Consider the following 19,004-nt stretch of genomic DNA (forward strand, 5'->3'; position numbering starts at 1 on the left):
TTCCAAAGTATTGCTAGAATAATCTGTAGAATCACAATCACTGAGTTTTATGTACAAAAGGAAATTATTTGGCCCATGATGCTTGCATGAGTTTACCCTTTGCTGCCTCCCCCACACTTAACTTTTACCCCAAAGCATTTATTCACAACTTTTAAAAAGCTATTATGAAATCGGTTTTCACCATTATTTCTGTTAAGGCTTTCCTATCTAAACATCTGCAATATGAAAGCAATTTGCCTCAACATCATCCTTTATTCTTGAAAATAAAACACTCAGGATATGCGTGTTGCTTGCCATCCCAAGTTGTCCTCATGGTGCACCTTCTTCTCGGTGCTGAGGGCAATTGAAGAATGATGATGATTTTGTACATCTTATTTCTTCAGAGAACAAGTTCCTTGGTGCAAAATATTCACTGAAAAAATGTGCAATACACTGAAAACTTAAGTTATTTATTCAGGAGTACAAGTATGTAAACTGATGGCCAGTTTCAGGCACAGAAGAAGAATTGCATTAATGTCCACTTTCTTTATTTTAAAATAATTTTTAATTGCTAACAAAGGGTGTGCGATTGCACAATAGTAGTCTTTGTAATTTAAAGTGGATCTCCCAATGCACTGCATAACAAATCGGAAGATAGTCTTATATTAGCAAAACATTGTCAAATTAATATCTTAATTGCAACCATATTTGTTTAAACACAAGATTTCTAGTTATTCTTTCGCCAATGACTTGGAAAAAATTAAAACTTCTCTCTCTAGAAAAAACTACCTAAAGCTCTGCATGTGAAAAAAAGGCCTAGGAAAAGAAACGCAAATTTTGTCGAAAATCTGGCCTTGTGACTTGTTTATCGTCAGAGCATATGAAAGTCTAACTGAGAATTGTTTTCTCCCAAGTTGTAAACATATGTTCATATCTGTAGAGCGCAATATTATTTGCGGAATACCATAGACCGCAGTATATAAAATGATCCCATTTTTCCAGCCCAAAAATGACGTTTTTGCATATACTGAGTACAATTAAACCCCCCTTTCCAATCACAACATGTTCTTACTCGTCAGTCTCAATTTTACGCCCCACAAGTGCACATTGTGCTTAACTAATAACTGGCTGCAAAGAATCAAGCAGGCAATACGGGCTGTGTTGCGAACACTTACAGGAGTTCAAGACAGTAATGAGTCTTCCAACAAAACTAAAAAGTATGAAGCAGGTTTCAAGCTAAAAGTCTAATATTTCATAACTTGTCAAATCACTGTGCTGCAGCGAGGGAATTCTATGTTAGTGACAAAATGGAAGATGGAATCTGTCCTGAGGAAGATGCCCAAGACCAAATGGGCCATGATAAAGATACGCCAGCCACGAGTCTGGTCTTCAGAAGCATGTATCAGAATGGGTCCTCGAAAATCATTAGACATTCCAGTTGTACCAGGGGGTTCACTGTCTGTAGTTCAACCTTTGGCATGTCCACACCGAGTGGAATTGATGGATGGTTGGAGAAAAAATCCTACATAAAGAGTGGAAATGTGTGTGCTGCCCCACTTGATGTTTTGTGTGGTTTCATTATCAAATCATGGGGTGCTATTGTGCACAAACTGTCATAAGATCATACAAAAACACATGTGGAATACCCAACTCAACAGAATGAAGAGGAAGGTGATTTGTTGTTGCAGTATGTTTCTAAAAGGGAAAGTATCACATCCAGCACCATTACAGGTCAAGCTCTAAAAGACATAGCTGCTAGACTGGGTGTACAGCAGGTGGTGAGGGAACCAACAAGAGGGAAAACCATACTTGACCTCATCCTCACCAAACTGCCTGCCTCAGATGCATCTGTCCATGACACCATCGGTAGAAGTGACCACCACACAGTCCTTGTGGTGGCTAAGTTCCATCTTCATATTGAGGACACATTCCATCACGTGGTGCGGCACGACCATTGTGCTAAATGGGATTAACTTTGCAAAATCTAGAACTCAAGACTGGGCATCCATGAGGCACTATGGGCCATCAGCAGCAGCAGCATCGTACTCGAACATAATCTGTAATCTAATGGCCCGGCATATCCCCCACTCTACCATTACTATCAAACCAGGGGATCAACCCTGGTTCAATGAAGAGTGCAGGAGGGCATGACAGAAGCAGCACCAGGCATACCTAAAAACGAGGTGTCAACCTGGTGAAGCTATAACACAGGACCACTTGTGTGCCAAATATCATAAGCTACAAGTGAAAGACGGAGCTAAGTGATCCCACAACCAATGGATCAGATCTAAGCTCTGCAGTCTTGCCACATCCAGTCATGAATGGTGGTGGACAATACAACAATTCACTGGAGGAGGTGGCCCCACAAATATCCCCATCCTCAATAATGGAGGAGCCCGCACAGCAGTTCAAAAGATAGGGCTGAAGCATTCACAACAATCTTCAGCCAGAAGTGCCGAGTGGATGATCCATCTCAGCCTTATCTGGAGGTCCCCAACATCACAGATGCCAGTCTTCAGCCAATTCGATTCACTCCAGGTGATACCAAGAAACTGAAGGCTCTGGACACTGCAAAGGCTATGGGACCCTGACAACATTCCAGCAACAGCACTGAAGACTTCTGCTCCAGAACTTGACGCGCCCCTAGCCAAGCTGTTCCAGTACAGCTGCAACACTGCTATCTACCTGGCTATGTGGAAAATTGCCCAGGTACGTCCTGTACCCAAAAAGCAGGACAAATCCAACCTGGCCAATTACCACCCCATCAATCTATTCTCAATCACCAGTAAAGCACTGGAAGGGGTCATCAACCGTGCTATCAAACGGCACTTGCTTCGCAATAACCTGCTCACTGACGCCCAGTTTGGGTTCCATCAGGGCCACTCAGCTCCTGACCTTATTACAGCCTTGGTTCAAATATGGACAAAAAAGATGAACTCCCAAGGTGAGGCGAGAATGTCTGCCCTTGACATCAAAGCAGCATTTGACAGTGTGGTATCAAGGAGCCCTAGCAAATCTGGAGTCAATGGGAATCGGGGGAAAACTCTCCACAGGTTGGAGTCATACCTGCACAAAGGAAGATGGCTGTGGTTGTTGGAGGTCAGTCATCTCAGCTCCAGGGCATCACTGCAGGAATTCCTCAGGGAAGTGTCCTCAGCCCAACCATCTTCAGCTGCTTCATCAATGACCTTCCTTCCATCAAAGGTCAGATGTGGGGATGCTCGCTGACATTTGCACATGTTCTATACCATTCGCGACTCCTCAGATACTGAAGCAGTCCATGTCCAAATGCAGCAAGATGTGGACAATATCCAGGCTTGGGCTAACAAGTGGCAAGTAACATTCGCACCATACAAGTGTCAGGCAATGATGACCTCCAACAAGATAGAATCCAACCATCGCCCCTTTATGTTCAATGGCATTACCATCACTGAATCCCCCACTAACAACCTGGGGGCTACCATTCACCAGAAACTGAACTGCACTAGCTATATAAATACTGTGGCTACAAGAGCAGATCAAAGGCTAGGAATCCTGCGGCAAGTAACCCACTTCCTGACTCCCCAAAGCCAGTCCACCATCGACAAGGCACAAGTCAAGAATGTGATGGAATATTTGCCTGGATGAGTGCAGCTCTTACAACATTGAAGAAGCTGGACACTGTCCAGGACAAAGCAGTCCGCTTGATTGGCACCACATCCACAAACATTCACTCTCTCCAGCACCAACGCACAGTTGCAACAGTGTGTATCATCTACAAGATGCACTGCAGGAATTTGCCAAGGCTCCTTAGACAGCACCTTCCAAACCCATGACCATTACCACCTAAAAGGACAAGGGCAGCAGATAGATGGGAACACCACCACCTGGAAGTTCCCTTCCAAATCACTCACCATCCTGACTTGGAAATATATCGCCGTTCCTTCACTGGGTCAAAATCCTGGAACTCCCTTCCTAACAGCACTGTGGGTGTACCTACACCACATGGACTGCAGCAGTTCAAGATAACAGCTCACCACCACCTTCAAGGGCAACTAGGGATGGGCAATAAATGATGGTGCAACCAGCGAAGCCCACACCCCGTTAATGAATTTTTTAAAAGTTCAAGCTGAAAAATCCCAGGACCAAACATTCTGAAGTAATTCTTCACACATCTCAACTGAAAACTTGCTCCTGTGAAGCATATTTTCTTCAGAAAAGCACAGAAATATGTCTACATTTTACTTTAGTTAAAAAGGAAAATTTGTTATTTAAATGACAATATCCACAGATTGCCGCTAAATAGCCCTACATGTCAGTTTCCGACATTGGTGACATAAGATATATTCCTGCAACAGTAAAAGTATATTTTTGACTCAGTGCATATGTTGTCAGACTATTTCAAGCCTAACCACAAGATACTTCAGTTAAGCTTTTGTGAGGGGAAGCAAAACTGGTCAGCGATTGGAAGGGGATTGGTGATGGTGATGGTGTTGGGAGTGGTGATCTAAGAGAAAGAGAGACACACAGGGGGAAAAAGAAAAACAAACCACTTTTTCAGTTTAATCTGAAACACTTTTTTTTAATATTCTCTCTCATGATGTAAGCATCACTGGATAGGCCAGCATTTGTTGCCCTTTCCTCCCTGCCTTTGAAAAGGTGGTGGTGTGCTGCCTTCTTGAACCACTGCAGACCATATGGTGTCGCTACATCCATCATACTCTTGGATCAAAATTCTGGAACTTCCTCCTTAACAGTGAAGAAACAGCAATATAGTTCCAAACCAGGATGGTGTGTGGCTTGGAGGAAAACTCGGTGGTGATCCCATGCATCTGCTGCACTTGTCCATGTCGGTGGTAGAGCTCGTAGGTTTGGTAGGTGGCTGTCAAAAGGAGCCCTGGTGAGTTGCTGCAGTGCATCCTGTATATATCGTACACAGTGCTGCCATTGTGGATCACTGGTGGAGGGAGTCAATGTTGAAGGTGGTGGATGGGGTGCCAATCAAGCAGGCTGCTTTGTCCTGGTGTCGAACTTTTTCAGTGTTTTTGAAGCTGCACGCAGGCACCAGCTACTTTGGTATCCAAGGAGTGGTCCTGAACATTGTACAATCATCAGCCAACATTCCCACTTGTGACATTTTAATGGAAGGAAGGTCATTGAAGAGCAGCTGAAGACGATTGGGCCCATGAAAAGACTCCGAGCAACTCCTGCAGTCATGTCCTGGGACTGAGATCGTTAACGTTGAACAACCACAGCTATCTCCCTTTCTGCTAGGCATGACTCCAACCAGTGGAGTTTTCCCCAAATCTCATCGACTCCAGCCTTGGTGTCAAATGCAGTCACTCTCTGCTGAAAACTGGCATCTGTGATGCTGGGGACCTCAGGAGGAGGCCAAGATAGATGATGCACTCAGCACTTTTGGCCAACGGTGGTTGCAAATGCTTCAGCTTTGTCTTTTGCACTGATGTGCTGGACTCCCCTGTCATTGAGGAAGGGAATATTTGAGGAGCCTCCACCTCTGGTTGGTCGTTTATATGTTCACCATCATTCATGCACAACTGCAGGATTGCAGATTAAGATCTGACCCGTTGTTTGTGGGATCACTTAGTTCTATCACATGCTGCTTCTGCTGTTTGGCATGCAAGTAGCCCTGTGATGACACCTCAAAACATTGTGGAAACAAACATTCCCTAAAAATTTGCTTTTAGTGAAAAAATTTCTATACATTTTGTCTTAAATTATAATTTAATCAAGCAGCTGAAAGGAGATAATCATGTACACAACAGAATACCAATTAGATTAGCAGATATTGGTTCACTCCAATTTTTTTAAAAATGTATCAATCAAAAAGCCAAAAAACCTACTTACATTGGTAAAACAAACAACTGAAGTGAAGTTTAATTTTTCATGCATAGGAAACTCACCGTTAGATACAGGTGACAGGATAATGCATTCTACTAATTTGTCACATAACCCTGGTTTAACTTGAAAGAAACACTAATGACCAGAAATTTAGCTCTGTCATCCACTCTTACAATAATTTATGCCTTATAACTGTTAAATAGAGGAGCCTTGAAAGCAAACCCAACACTCAAGTTAGTCCAATTTCACCTTCAACTCACAAAATTCTGCCAAATTCATCCTGTTCTGCTTACTCTTGTCTTTGCTGACCTACAGTGGTCTTGCAATACATTGTATCAGAAAAAATTGTCTTCGTTTAAAAATCCTTCTTTGGCCTTAAATGTTCTGCTTCAGTCTCTCCATCTTAAGGAAAACTCAAAACTAAATTCTTTCAACTAAGCTTTGTGTCACTGTTCCTTAGCTCCCCCTTTCGACTTGCTATCTGTTCCTTGTCACTATCATTGTGCAACTGAGACAGGCTGTTACACTGGGGCAATTCAACACAATGGTCCAGAATTTGCTGGAAAACTATGAGTTTAATGCGTGCACCATTATTAATGCATCACAACCTCATGAGCTGAGAGCTCCAAAAATTGCTGGACGATTTGTGCCACTCTGTTAGTCTTGCAAAAACAGCAGTTGGTCATTAACCTCCTGTTTACTTTTAAGAAACTGCTGTATTTCTGCAGTAAATGCACATACTAAACTAGCCATAGAAAATTATAGCCACTTGTTAACAACATAAGAACTCTTCCAGTGACAAGCTGCACACTCCTGCAATGTCATGCAATCTCTCTGGCCCAAAAGAACAATTGAAAACATGTAATTGTATTCCTGCAGGCAAATTCTTCTCAAAAGGTTTTTAATTTTTAAAAATTTTTCTTTGCCTTTATTCTTTCTAATTTGACACTGATTTACACTTTATCCTTCTTACTCATTTTCATTTTTCTCTACCCTTAAAGGCTCGTTGGTTAAGGAGATAGGCTACTGCTCACCAGATGCCCATTAATCTCGTCATGCCATTATCAACTTACAAAGTAATTTGAGCCACAAAATAAATTTGAAATGAAGAGCGAATAAAAAAAATTTACTAACACAGCATTCCATGAAATGGCCCACTCCAACAAACTCTGGGCAATTATGCTTTTTCCGACACTGCGTATCAACGAGAGCCATAAACATTCAACACACAAACATATATTCCGCTATATTCAGGATTATGTGAATTCAACAGAATTCACTCCTCCTTCGACATTATTTCACAGCTTTATTACAAATGCACTATCATTCAGGTTTGGGACACAATTAATAGCATAGCCTCACACTGCAATGTGAAACAGCGCAATTTTTTCCCCTTCCCAACAAAAAGATAGGAAATGGAAATATGTTAGTTGCACTATGCCCTCTGAGTCAGGTGGTCGTGGAGTCATTTATGACTAATCACAGATATTTTTCCAATGTCTGCATAATGTTGAAAACAGTTTTAGCAAATTATTGATGGACTTTCAAAATACTTAGTTTCTAGCAGCCAATAATCAAATAGTTTTATGATTAAACTGCGACACTCCTTTATCAGCACTTGCTCTTAAATATCTATTTTTTGTTCTAATTATAGGCCATGTGTTATTTGAACGTTTTGAGCATCAAACAAGCTCAGGATGTTCCCTTACAAAGGCAACTTATTCTTAAGTATATTGCTAACTGTGTTCTTTGCTTGCAGAGTACACATCAATTTATAACTAGATGAGAGTACAACCTACCAGTGGGGCTGCTCTTCTTCCCTCTTTATTTACTCATCTCAAGCCAATCAAGTATGGCAAATCATATGTTCCCCAACTCCAAAACCTAGTTTGTTACCAGGTATTAGCTCTATATATTGTCAAGCAGAAGCAAAGCATGAATATCACTTAAAGCCTCTCTTTACCAGTCAGAAGTCTAGCCATTGCAATAATGACTTTTCTTTTCAAAAGAAGCACAAAGCTGTTGAGAGGCAGGATGAAAGAATTTTTAAATAAAAAATTCAAGTGAATTTTCCTGTTGACAACAAGGAACCCAATCCCAAGGAATGTACAGAAGTGAGAGAACTGAGGATCATTACTGTTGTTCATGATCTTTTTTGCATGCAGCTGAATAAGCAGAAAAGGCAACACATGTACCCTAGCCTGAGCCCCAGCCTTCAGAAGTAGGAAGGTTCATTCAAACACATGTTTCTTTGCACCTTCTTTAATGTACATGAAGGTCAGTAGTACATAGTCTGAAGTTATAATAAGTGTTCTCAATTTCTAGAGGACTCATAATTAAACTCCTAACCTTTTCATATTACAAACATATCTAAATAATAATCCTACTTGAAATACAAATTTAACTGGAAAATTAATCAAGGCTGTTTATTAACACAATCACTCCCAGCATTATCTTCATGTATCTTCCTACATTACAGTAGTGACTACATTTCAGAAATAATTAATTGGCTGTAAAGCATTCAGACCTGGCTTTCAGTTGTATTTCCAAAAACCAAGCATTGTAATAATTTATCTAACCTTCTTTCACTAACTTAATACATAGTGCACCATCGCCTTCAATCATGCACGTACACTTCCATAAAAGCTTTGCATTCTTGGCATCTTAACCCAATTCTACAACCAGATGAACAGAAACCAAGTTAGTGTTTTAGAAATTTACTGCTAATTTACTGCTAATCCAAGTCTAGTAGTGGGTTATACTAATTCATTAGTCTAGATACTTAGAAGTGTGATTACTTTTAGTACTGTTTCAGTTCAGCGTTTTCAAACCAGTACATGAGCACTGTTTAATAATGAGCTTTAGTGTCACTAGTGAACTAAAAACGTGCATGAACTCAAACAAGTCAAATATACCCCAGCATACGTACCTTTCTTCTCTGTCTTCTGAATGGGGATGGAAGGTGTGGGTGTAGGCACTTTCGGTACAGTAGCTGCTCCATTAGCATCAAAGGATTTCTTTGGCTGATGCTCAGGCTGTAGACTAAAAGGACTAGAAGGAACAGTGCTTGGGTTTGTAGTTGGGAGAACCACTGGTTTGACGGGGTGCTGCACTGGGGCAGCTCCACCAGGAGTCTCTGTTCTGGGCAGTCTGTAGTCTCTGTCATTGTGTCTGTTTGTCTGGGACAAAATATTCTGGGAGAGCATACTACCGGCACCGCTGGAATGCTTGTCTTCCACTTTTCATGATTCACAAAGGAAATGTGGCAAAAAAAAATAAAGGGGGAAATGTTGAAATTAGAATGATTATTAGAGCACTATTGGCTAATTTATTAACAGTCCCCTTAATTGTTCATAATTAATGTTTTAAAATGCAAGAGTTGTTAGAATCAAAACACCTACTCAGGATACATTAGACCTTGTATCTTATGGTGTCACCGTTGTGACATCATCCGTTTAGTTACATTTATGTGCTCTACAGCTGCAAAGGTTGCGGCCATTTCAGCTCCAAAACATATATATATTATATAAAAATAAATTATATCATTTAAATCAGGATGACATAAACAGCAATAATGAATCTGAGCATTTTTCCAAACACATGAACACCGGCCAGTGCATGCATTGGAACATAAACCTTAAAAAGTGTTCAACATACGTCCTGGTTTGGAAAGGTGTGCACCAATGCGAGAGAAACCCAATTCTGAACATAGCTCAATCTCCCATAATGAACTGGGCACCAGGAAATCACTTCAATCTATTCCTGGACATTTATTTAAATACCAAATTATTTGGAGTAATAATGCAAAAATTCAGATTCCTTTTAAACATGTAATAAAAGAAGATTCAGGGTCATCAGTTCCCGAGGAGCTGCTCTGTGGCAAGTTGGCAACTCTTGCAGGTTACTTTCACCCCAAGACCACACATGACTTGGTAAAGGGAAGAGGTACTTAAATGATAGCAGTAGCCAGAAGGAAACAAAAAAAAAATCATGAAGATTCCTATTTTTCTTTCAACAGTTCACTCAGTTCTATTTACTTTTCTCAAGTCACAATGTGGAAAATAGCCTTATTACAACATCTGTGCAACTCCAGCCCATTTAGAAACCTTAAGACTATGTCAGAATTTGTGCACCAAAACTATAAACCCAAGATCACCAAGTCAGTTTATTCATATTACACTACAAACAAATATTTGTTCAGCATTGTTCACTAATTTGATTATACTAAACTGCATTCCAATTCTACGAACTTGAGCAAAGCTTGCCATGTTATGTGAATCCTGTAAAGAAATCTAGCAACAAGAATTGTTTGTTACTTTATTAAATGCCCCGTTACTTACTTCCACTTGTAAACCCACTGCCAGCAGTTGCTTGTAAGGTTTCCCTTCTGTAATCTCGATCTCTTGGGAAGCTGTTAACAACCCCAACTTTACTTGCTTCTTTTTGCCTCTGTTCTCTGCACAAACAAAAGAACCGTTGATATTGTGACCCATTTAGAATACTTGTATATTTTACATAATATTGGAAAAACTAAACGTGCACCTTTCAATCCACTCTTTGGGTTTCTCCCACTGAGAAACTTCTGTCCTGCAGTTGTAGTAGTATTTTTTTCCTGAAGAGCTGATGTGCTCTGACCAGTCATCAGCTGGTTCAAAAGGCTATATTAAGACAAAAATAGTTAAATCAAAAGACAAAAACACAAAAAAGTAGATAATACAAGAGTTTCAGACTGGATTTACTACTCAACAACTCAATACATGCAAGCCATTATTCTACCAACTTTATACATTTAATATTTTCAACCTCAATGTTAAGTTACGATGAACTTCTAGCATGCTGAAATTATGGGTAAATAGGTTTGTCATTTCATTACCCAATTCACTAACTGCAGATTACATAATACTTTGCACAACGATAAAATAAACATACCCATCATCCAAGACTGCACATCTATGCATGTAACAAATTACAACTTAAACTACATTTTTCACAGCCAAAACAGCTTTATGTTTTATAGAAAAACTTCTGGTCATACCTAGTACTGCTATGCAGAAAGAAAACAGAGTCGCACCATGGACTGCAGCAGCTCAAGGTGGCAACTCATCACCATCTTTTCAAAGGCAATCAGGTATGGGCAATAAATGCTGGACTAGCCAGCGATACCCACATCTCATGAACTAATTTAGAAAAAAAACAAGTGCTGCAGAAAGTGCCTCAAACAGCAGTTATGCCATCTTGGCTCAGTTGGTAACACCCAACTCAGTTAATATCGGAGAGCTCAGGACTTGAGTACATAATCCAGATTGCCACATTGCGTGATATTCAGAAAATGCTGCACGTTCAAGGAGCCTTCAAAAAATATACTAATCTGTGCGCCAGTTTAAGATGCCATTTGGACTATTCAAAGAACTGCTCAGTATCATGTCATGTCTCTAAACAGCTTAACCATTCCAATCACGACTGGTTGTGGGATGATCCTGTGCATAAAATGATTGCAGCATGGCTCCATAAATCATAACAATTTAAAATACTTCTTTACTGGTGAAGCACTCTGGGTAATGCTCTAGAGGAAAGAAGGTTCTCCTTTCATATCCCAAATTTATTGCCATATGGTTCACAGTCCATTTATACATTTTAAACTAATATGTAAACATTTATTTATGTTTTCAATATATAGCAGCCATGCCTCAGCCAATACGACACAGAAATACATTTATCAGGAAACTGTCTGAAATTAACAAAAGATGGAAGAGGGGTTGTGGGGGTAGATGTTGGTGCAGACACAGTGGGGCAAAAGAGGTTAATAACTTGGATTATATCTGAGAATCATCAAATTGCAATAAAAACACAATACATGTTGGGCGGGAAGTCTTAAAAATTAATGCACATTTGTCCTCATTGATTGGAAACAAAAAAATTCCAACTTTTTCATGGAGATATGAACCAAACTACCTACAACACCAGTCCTGCAAGGAATTTCTACATTTTTTTTTAAAAATCCAAAAAAAGTTGAGGTTTTAAATACATAATTTTTTCATCTCTTCCCACCATACAATTCCCTGATTTGAAGTACCAGCAAACCAAACTACTCCAGAAATATTACCATGTAACATGATACTCTTATATTGGTCTAGAAGCAGATAGTAAACTTAACTGTCCTATGCGCATCTGCCTAGATTCACACACAGCACCTCACTGACAGCATATAAAGTTTGTGATTTGAACGAGCAGCACAAAAGTACTTTCCATCATGCATTTCTCCAATGAAATTGACTTCTGTCAATGCTACCTGTAATAATTTGGATATGTTGCAGTTTAAAATACATGAGCAGTGTACTATAAAGATTTAATGTGGTGTAATTTGCTGCACAATACAAGAATCATTCAATAACTAACACTCATTTCTATCAATCCAATTGTGAATTCCATACTTAGGGAGAAATAGTGGCGAAGTGGTAAAACCACTCAACAAGGAACCCAGCGACTCAAGTTAATGCTCTGGGGAGATGGGTGCAAATCCCACCATCGCAGCTGGTGGAATTTAAATACAATGAATAAATGTGGAATATAAAGCTAGTGTCAGTAATGGTGACCATAAAACTATTATCGATTGTCACAAAAACCCATCTGATTCGCTAATGTCCTTTCATAAAGGAAACCTGCCATCCTTACCTGGGCTAGCCTACGTGGAACTCCAGACTCTCAGCCACGTGGTTGACATTCAACCGCCCTCTAAATGGCCTTAAGCCTCTCAGTTCATGGGCAATTAGCAATGGGCAACAAATGCTGGCCTTGCCAGCAAAGCCCACATTCCAAAGAATATTTAAAAAATTAATCTGTCAATCTGAACAATGACATATAGCACAAAATTATGAACTGAGAGCATTCCTCAGAAGGGAAATAAAAATTTCTAAGACAATACATGAAAATTAAAACATCTGTTTAGTTTATGCTAAAACTTCAACACTTTTGGTCACATTAGGAAAGTTGTGATTTGAATTTAAAGTAATGCACATCGAAAGAGAGGCAAAATTTCAATATTTAAAAAGACAATTGTCCTTCCCTTACCCAAAGAGGATTTAGTTTGCTTTATTCCTCCTGTGAAATTAGATCAGATAGATAATTTTTACATTAAAAATGGAGTGTTCATTTATGGAGCACTCCATTTAAGTTAGCTGTCCAGTAGCAACAATATGTTTTCATATACTGTGGTCCCTGGGACATCAATATACCAACTATGTTTGCCTGGAAACGTTGTAGCTTTTGCAAATTGATCAAAGGAAGGCAATTTCCAATTGCCCTCATGGTCTAAAATGGCCACAACTGGTCACTTCTGATTCCACAAAAAAGTAACCCCCATGTATTACTGTTACACCATATTAATTGTAGAATTCAAGGTTTCTACATTGAACAAAATTGCTTTTGTTCTTCAGGAAGTAAACTTAAGAACTTCATTCTGGTTGGATCTCTCAGATTCTGCACTTGACAAGGATACAACTTGCAAATTTCAAGTCTAAGGGTATACCTGAGGCAATTAATACCTAGAATTGATTTAGCTTCAAGAAACACTCTCAAATGCTGGGGGAGATCTGATAAAATTACACTGCACTGTGCTGATGTTTCTTTTAAACTAAAAGTTGTCCTGTATTTTGTAGCAAGTTTAATGCCTTTACTTCTCTATATCGGATTGTAAATATGTTGATTAGTAATTATAGCCTAAAATTCAGTTTCCACTTTAAGAAATGTCAATTCCAGTTGCAATTTATTGCATTCAAAGTTAATTGCTCAAGGCATAAACTAGATCACTCTGCATGGATATAAAATAAAGGAGGTAAATTTCCAGTTGTTTGAGACATATTCCAGTTGCCAGGCTGTTTGAATAAGAGTTTGAAAAGGTCGAAATGTAAAACTCCTATTACCTAAAGGAAATATCTGACACTTTAGGAAGGAATTGCAAAAAAAATACTTACTGCATCTGAAGTTTTACTTGGATTGTTACTAGGATTAGAAGAATGTGAATTTGAGCTATGGTGGGTACTGTTATTATGTGAATTCTCCTGTGGAGAATAGCTGGTCCCTGAAACAAATACAGTACATTTATTACATATATGAACATAGCAAATTAACCTGAGCCAACTATTTTTTAAAAAAAAAGTTAACAGTCTACAAACAAAAGTTTGTTTTAACAAAGCTTAAATGTCGGCCTTTCACCAATTTCTCACCATCCATTACATCCAATAAGGCATTGTTTCCTTTCTGGAGTCTGCTTTCAAGGACAGTAAGCATCTGCCAATAAAATGTTCAAATGCCAATTCATTCAAGAAGCTAGTAATGTGAGGCTGCTTAAGATGATTTCCAAACATACACATTTCCAGCTGGGTTTACTGGATAGCAATCAAGAACAAAAACCTTGCCTGATCTTTCCCTTCCCCTAAATCAACAGCTTTATGGCCAACTGGACTGCCCTATGTTCCCTACCCATAAGTTTAGAACAACTGAACCACTTTGCACTGAGGCAAAGCTTGCCTTTTTGTTGAGTACCTCCAATAATTCACTTATTTAAAATGAATTTAACTTGAAAAGGAATAACTTAAATTAACTAGGAAGTTGTGGGATAAAATACAATGAAAAAACAAACTTGAGAATTTGGTATGAAGTTATTTACTACAACATGGACATTTACAGAGCACAAAATCAATGCTGGGCTGAATACAACTCTCCCAACAGACATCCAGGGCTCAGAAAGACTGCTCTAAGATAAAAAAAAAAATTCTGTGTTCCAGCAAATCAACTAAGTGACTGCAGCAAACAGAAGATTTATTTTCAGATACCTGTACGGCATGAAGGGCAGCCAATGCGGCATGGGAAACACAAGTGATCATGAGGAAGAATACTGCAAATTTGGAATAATGAGAAATTAAACATTGAAACATTCAGTATTTTGATTTTCAACAGAAGGTTCAAAAGCAGACTGGCTGGACAAGCTGTGAACAGAAGAGATGAGCTAGAACCCTAACACACAGCCTTTGCTTAGTTATCAACCTTAGTTCTGGAGCACAAATTTATAGGTTTGAACTCAATGTCGGCATCCAGTGCAATTCTGAGTATCTTTCAGAGGCAACTTCAAACCCATGTCCCATCTGCTTGTTTTAGTGTTCTCATGTACATTAAATAGCCTCATGAAGAGGGTGCTCTCCCAGTGTCCAGAAAAAAAATGTCCTTAAGTAATATCACAAGAAAAAATTACTTTGGCACCAAACTGAATTAAGAGTCATCTGTGGACAGTTAGCAATGCTGAATAGTTGCCACATTAGCCTACAACAGTCAGTGCACTTCAAAACGTGATTCAGTATGAACCATTACGACATGTCAGCATAAGACACAATTCAATCCAAATATTAATAATTTGCTGAGAGTGGCAACACACTAAGTTTGTCCATTTCTGAAATATGACTGGTCTATACAGCTAACGTCAGTCATTAAAAGCATGACAAATTCAGAGGGCAACTTTGCTCCTGATGCAAGTCAAAATGATTCCTTCTGTTAACCAGTAACATTTGCTGATTACAAAACCAACTGATCTATTGTTTGTCCACGCAAAAAAACTCTTCATTTTAGTACAACACAAAAGAGATCCTCAAAACCATTGTCGTATTTTCTTCCATCAGGGATCAGTATCTTTGTGGAAGGAAAGATACATGGGTATCTTTTTGTTCCCCTTAATACAAAAATAGCACCATTCCAAATGTTGCATCAATTGCTTGCCTTAATCTCAGGAATCTTGCTACAAATATAGTGTCAAAATCTCTGTTCCATGAGTGGAATAATAGAAAGCACCTCTGTTCCAAAACCTCCCACCATGTATTTCAGTTCTCTGCTGGAAAATTCAGGCTGCGAACACTGAGGAACACTAGAATAATTGCTAATTTAATTCACTATAGGTTAGTGTTAATAGGTTCAATTATGGGCACACAAACATGAATACTTGAAAATCTGATCCATCAATCAAATGGACAATAAACACTAACTACAGTAAAATCAGTAGCCCAACCAATATAACCCACATAAGAGTTAAGAAAATGGGCATGAAAATTGGGGACTATCAAACGTTTACAAATACAACATACCATTCAATGATTTTTTTTAAATAATGTTCAAAAGCTCTGTAGCTAGAACTAATATGAATGAAACTTAAATCATGCTTCAGTTCTACAAGACAGCGTGATAAGGTACACCTTTGGTCCAGCTGTACTAATGCTCTTGAAGGTCCTATTATGTTTGTAACAATACTGTTAGTGGAAAATTTGATGCACTATGCATCTTTCTCCAATTGCACTTTGCCTCATTTTTAAAGTACAGAGAATCATATCGAATATACAGCATAGAAACAGGTTATTGCTCCACTTGCAGCTCTTCCCATCCTTCCTAATTAACTCTGTAATCATAAAGTTCTATCTCCTCATCCTTCATATGCTTGACATGCCTCCCACTAAATACATCAATATAACTTGCCTCAACCCCGTGGTAGCGGGGTTCATTCTCACCACTCTGGGTAAGAGTTTCTTCTGCATTCCCTTATTTATCCATCACCATCTTATATTGACAGCCTCTGGTTTTGCTCTTCCCTCAAGCAATAATACTATGTCTGCTCAATCAAAACCTTTCAATTGTTTTAAAGGCCTCTATTAGGTAACCCCTTCAGCTTTCTCTTTTCGAGAAAAGAAGCCCAGCCTGTTCATCCTTTCCCAGGAAGTATGACCTTGTATTTATATCAACCTTGAAAATCTTTCTGGTATCCCTTCCACTGACTCTATACCATTTCTTTTTTTAAAATATAGTAACATCGCACTCCAAGTGGGATCTAGTCAAGGTTCAAGTTTGGCACTACTTCTCAACTTTTCAATTTTATGCCTCTATAAATAAGAGTTTAGTATGCTGTTATGACGCTATTGACCTGCACCACAACTTTCAATGATGTGCTGCATTCAGAAAAAAATAGGTAGATATTGGTTGCTGTACACAAACCTATAACAGTTAATTTGGGTTTCCTAACTCAATTAAATACTTCAGATGGCAAGTTTAGCAACTGATCCATAAATGTTACTTGCAATTTTATTGGGTTATTTGGTCAATGCTTCTGGAAGCAATACACAAATACTTCTAATAAGCAAAGTTTCATAAACATTACAAGGCTGTAATTCTCACAACAGAACTAGCAAAACGTAATGAATTATGGAAAACTGAGACTTTCTGCATGCTGACTACATAGTAACATACCGTCTCGCTCTCTGGCTCGATGTGAGTGCACAGTTTTACTCTTATGTCCTGTACTATCACTATGTTTATTTTCAGGGCTGTTAGAACGTCGCAGCATTTTGCAGGGTGGTGATGGATCTCCTGATTCTCTGGATTTGTCATGACGATGATCGCTGCTACTGGTGTGACTCTTTGATGGGTACTTAAGAGTCTGAAATAGAATATCATAAAATAGTTTATTACAACAAAGCTGAACTAGGAGCCAATTACCTGCAACGGTGGGCAAGTCTCCAATACATAGATTCCATGATTGTCGTGGTTTGATTATTCTTCATAAATCAAAAATGTCCAACTATGCATGACTCAGTCTCCTAATTAGTTAGATTAGATTTCTATACAAGAATTACTTTTCATTGGTCTGTCAGCTTAACACTGGTTGAAGTTCTCCTTTAAAAAGTGATATTGGCCTTCGCAAATACAGTAATTTAAAACTAGACTTAAAAACAATAAGCAAGCTACAAATAGGACTCTCTGTCCTATTCCACCAATTTTAATAAATTCATTGCAAAAGCAACTGTGTCTAAAAAGAGACATATGCGTCACTTTGTCTTTATGACAGAGATATTTAGTCGTTTTGTCTTCAAACACGTAGGGGCAAAAATGGTTTACGCACGGACATCTAGGCCCACCGATAGTTTAGAATTTATTTACATGCACATATATGCACCGTATACTCAAAACTAAAGAGAAACTATAAAAGCCAACTAAATCTAAAGCACAGCAATTGAAATATGTCTAAATGTCACTAAACAGTATTTTCGGACAAGATTTTTAAACGAAGTCTCATTTTATTCCCCCTTCTCCTTAAGATCCAGCTGTAGAGTGATGAGGCCTGCTTCAGACGCACAAGCCTTCGTTAAAGTAAATGGCATTCGTTCCAGTCTATGAGAAATATACCTGATAGGGCTGGGATTCCCTCCTGTCGTGACACCTGCAAAAAAAAAAATCAGAAAATGAACACATCAGCAGTGGTGCAACACATTTTTTTTGAACTTTGAAACAAAAACTCGGCAGAAAATGTATTTTTAAAAAATCTTTCAGAGTAAAATGGTCACCAAAAGGGGAGGGAAATTCGTTTTCTCAAGTTTTTACTTATTTTGGTTTACAACAAAAATGGCGGATTGTCAAAAGAGAAGGGAAATTCGAAAGAGGGGGAAAAGGAGATTTAAAGAATAACAAGAAAAAAAACCTGAACATTTTACCCATCATTGAGTCTCGGTTGTTTCCTTGCATACATTACCATCAATGCTGTTGTATGTGGAGTGGATCAAAAGGTAAATTAGATTTTTTCTAAAGGGGAGGGAAAAATATTCACAAAAACCGGCCCTTCTTTTTTTTTTAACCAGTAAAGATACTACCAACTCTCGGGATCCATCTCACACACACAAGCCAACACTGAAGAGGACGAGGCCCATACTACATACGGGTAACGCGTCAGCGATCGGGAACAGCCGACCCTCCCGCCAATGATCGGCGCTTTCCGGAAACCCTTCGGCACTTTCCGGCCAACAGACGCCTGGACACCAACAAGAAAAAGAGGGAAAACAAACAGTCAAAGTCGACGGCCGGGAAAAAGAAATTAACGCTTAATTCGTATCGCAACTTCCGGTCCTAATTTACTGAACGTTTGTTTTTTTTTCCGTTAATTTTAAATTGCATGCTGGGAGGCGGGGTCACGTGATCGGGTCGCGGCCGTGACGTCTGTCTAAAAGACAGGATTTCATCGCTGGAGGAGGAGAGGTTGCTGATTTCTAAATAGTCATCAAATTTAAAGGGCCGATGTAAAGAGAGAGAGAGAGAAAACACACACACATATTTACAAATGAAGGGTAAATACAGAAACTGAATCAGAATGGGATATTGCAACA

The 19,004-nt window shown here is 39.0% G+C and overlaps 1 protein-coding gene across 3 annotated transcripts in view; it reads right to left on the minus strand.

Moving 5' to 3' along the window:
• waca (WW domain containing adaptor with coiled-coil a) overlaps window positions 1–18,585 on the minus strand; it is a 115,354-nt gene extending 96,769 nt beyond the window's left edge. Inside the window, exons 1-7 of one of the 3 annotated variants that reach the window (XM_041184094.1) lie at window positions 18,339–18,554; window positions 18,034–18,067; window positions 17,098–17,287; window positions 13,791–13,897; window positions 10,363–10,478; window positions 10,161–10,276; window positions 8,750–9,058 (exon numbers count right to left, since the gene is read on the minus strand). In XM_041184094.1, coding sequence (XP_041040028.1) covers window positions 8,750–9,058; window positions 10,161–10,276; window positions 10,363–10,478; window positions 13,791–13,897; window positions 17,098–17,287; window positions 18,034–18,067; window positions 18,339–18,379 — 913 coding nt within the window. In that variant the 5' untranslated portion in view covers window positions 18,380–18,554. The other 2 variants (XM_041184095.1, XM_041184096.1) reach the window with 2 other exon arrangements.
• Between the last annotated feature and the right edge of the window lie 419 nt (window positions 18,586–19,004).

The sequence above is a fragment of the Carcharodon carcharias genome, chromosome 3 (genome assembly GCF_017639515.1).
Source record: "Carcharodon carcharias isolate sCarCar2 chromosome 3, sCarCar2.pri, whole genome shotgun sequence".
In the NCBI taxonomy this organism is placed as follows: Eukaryota; Metazoa; Chordata; class Chondrichthyes; order Lamniformes; family Lamnidae; genus Carcharodon; species Carcharodon carcharias.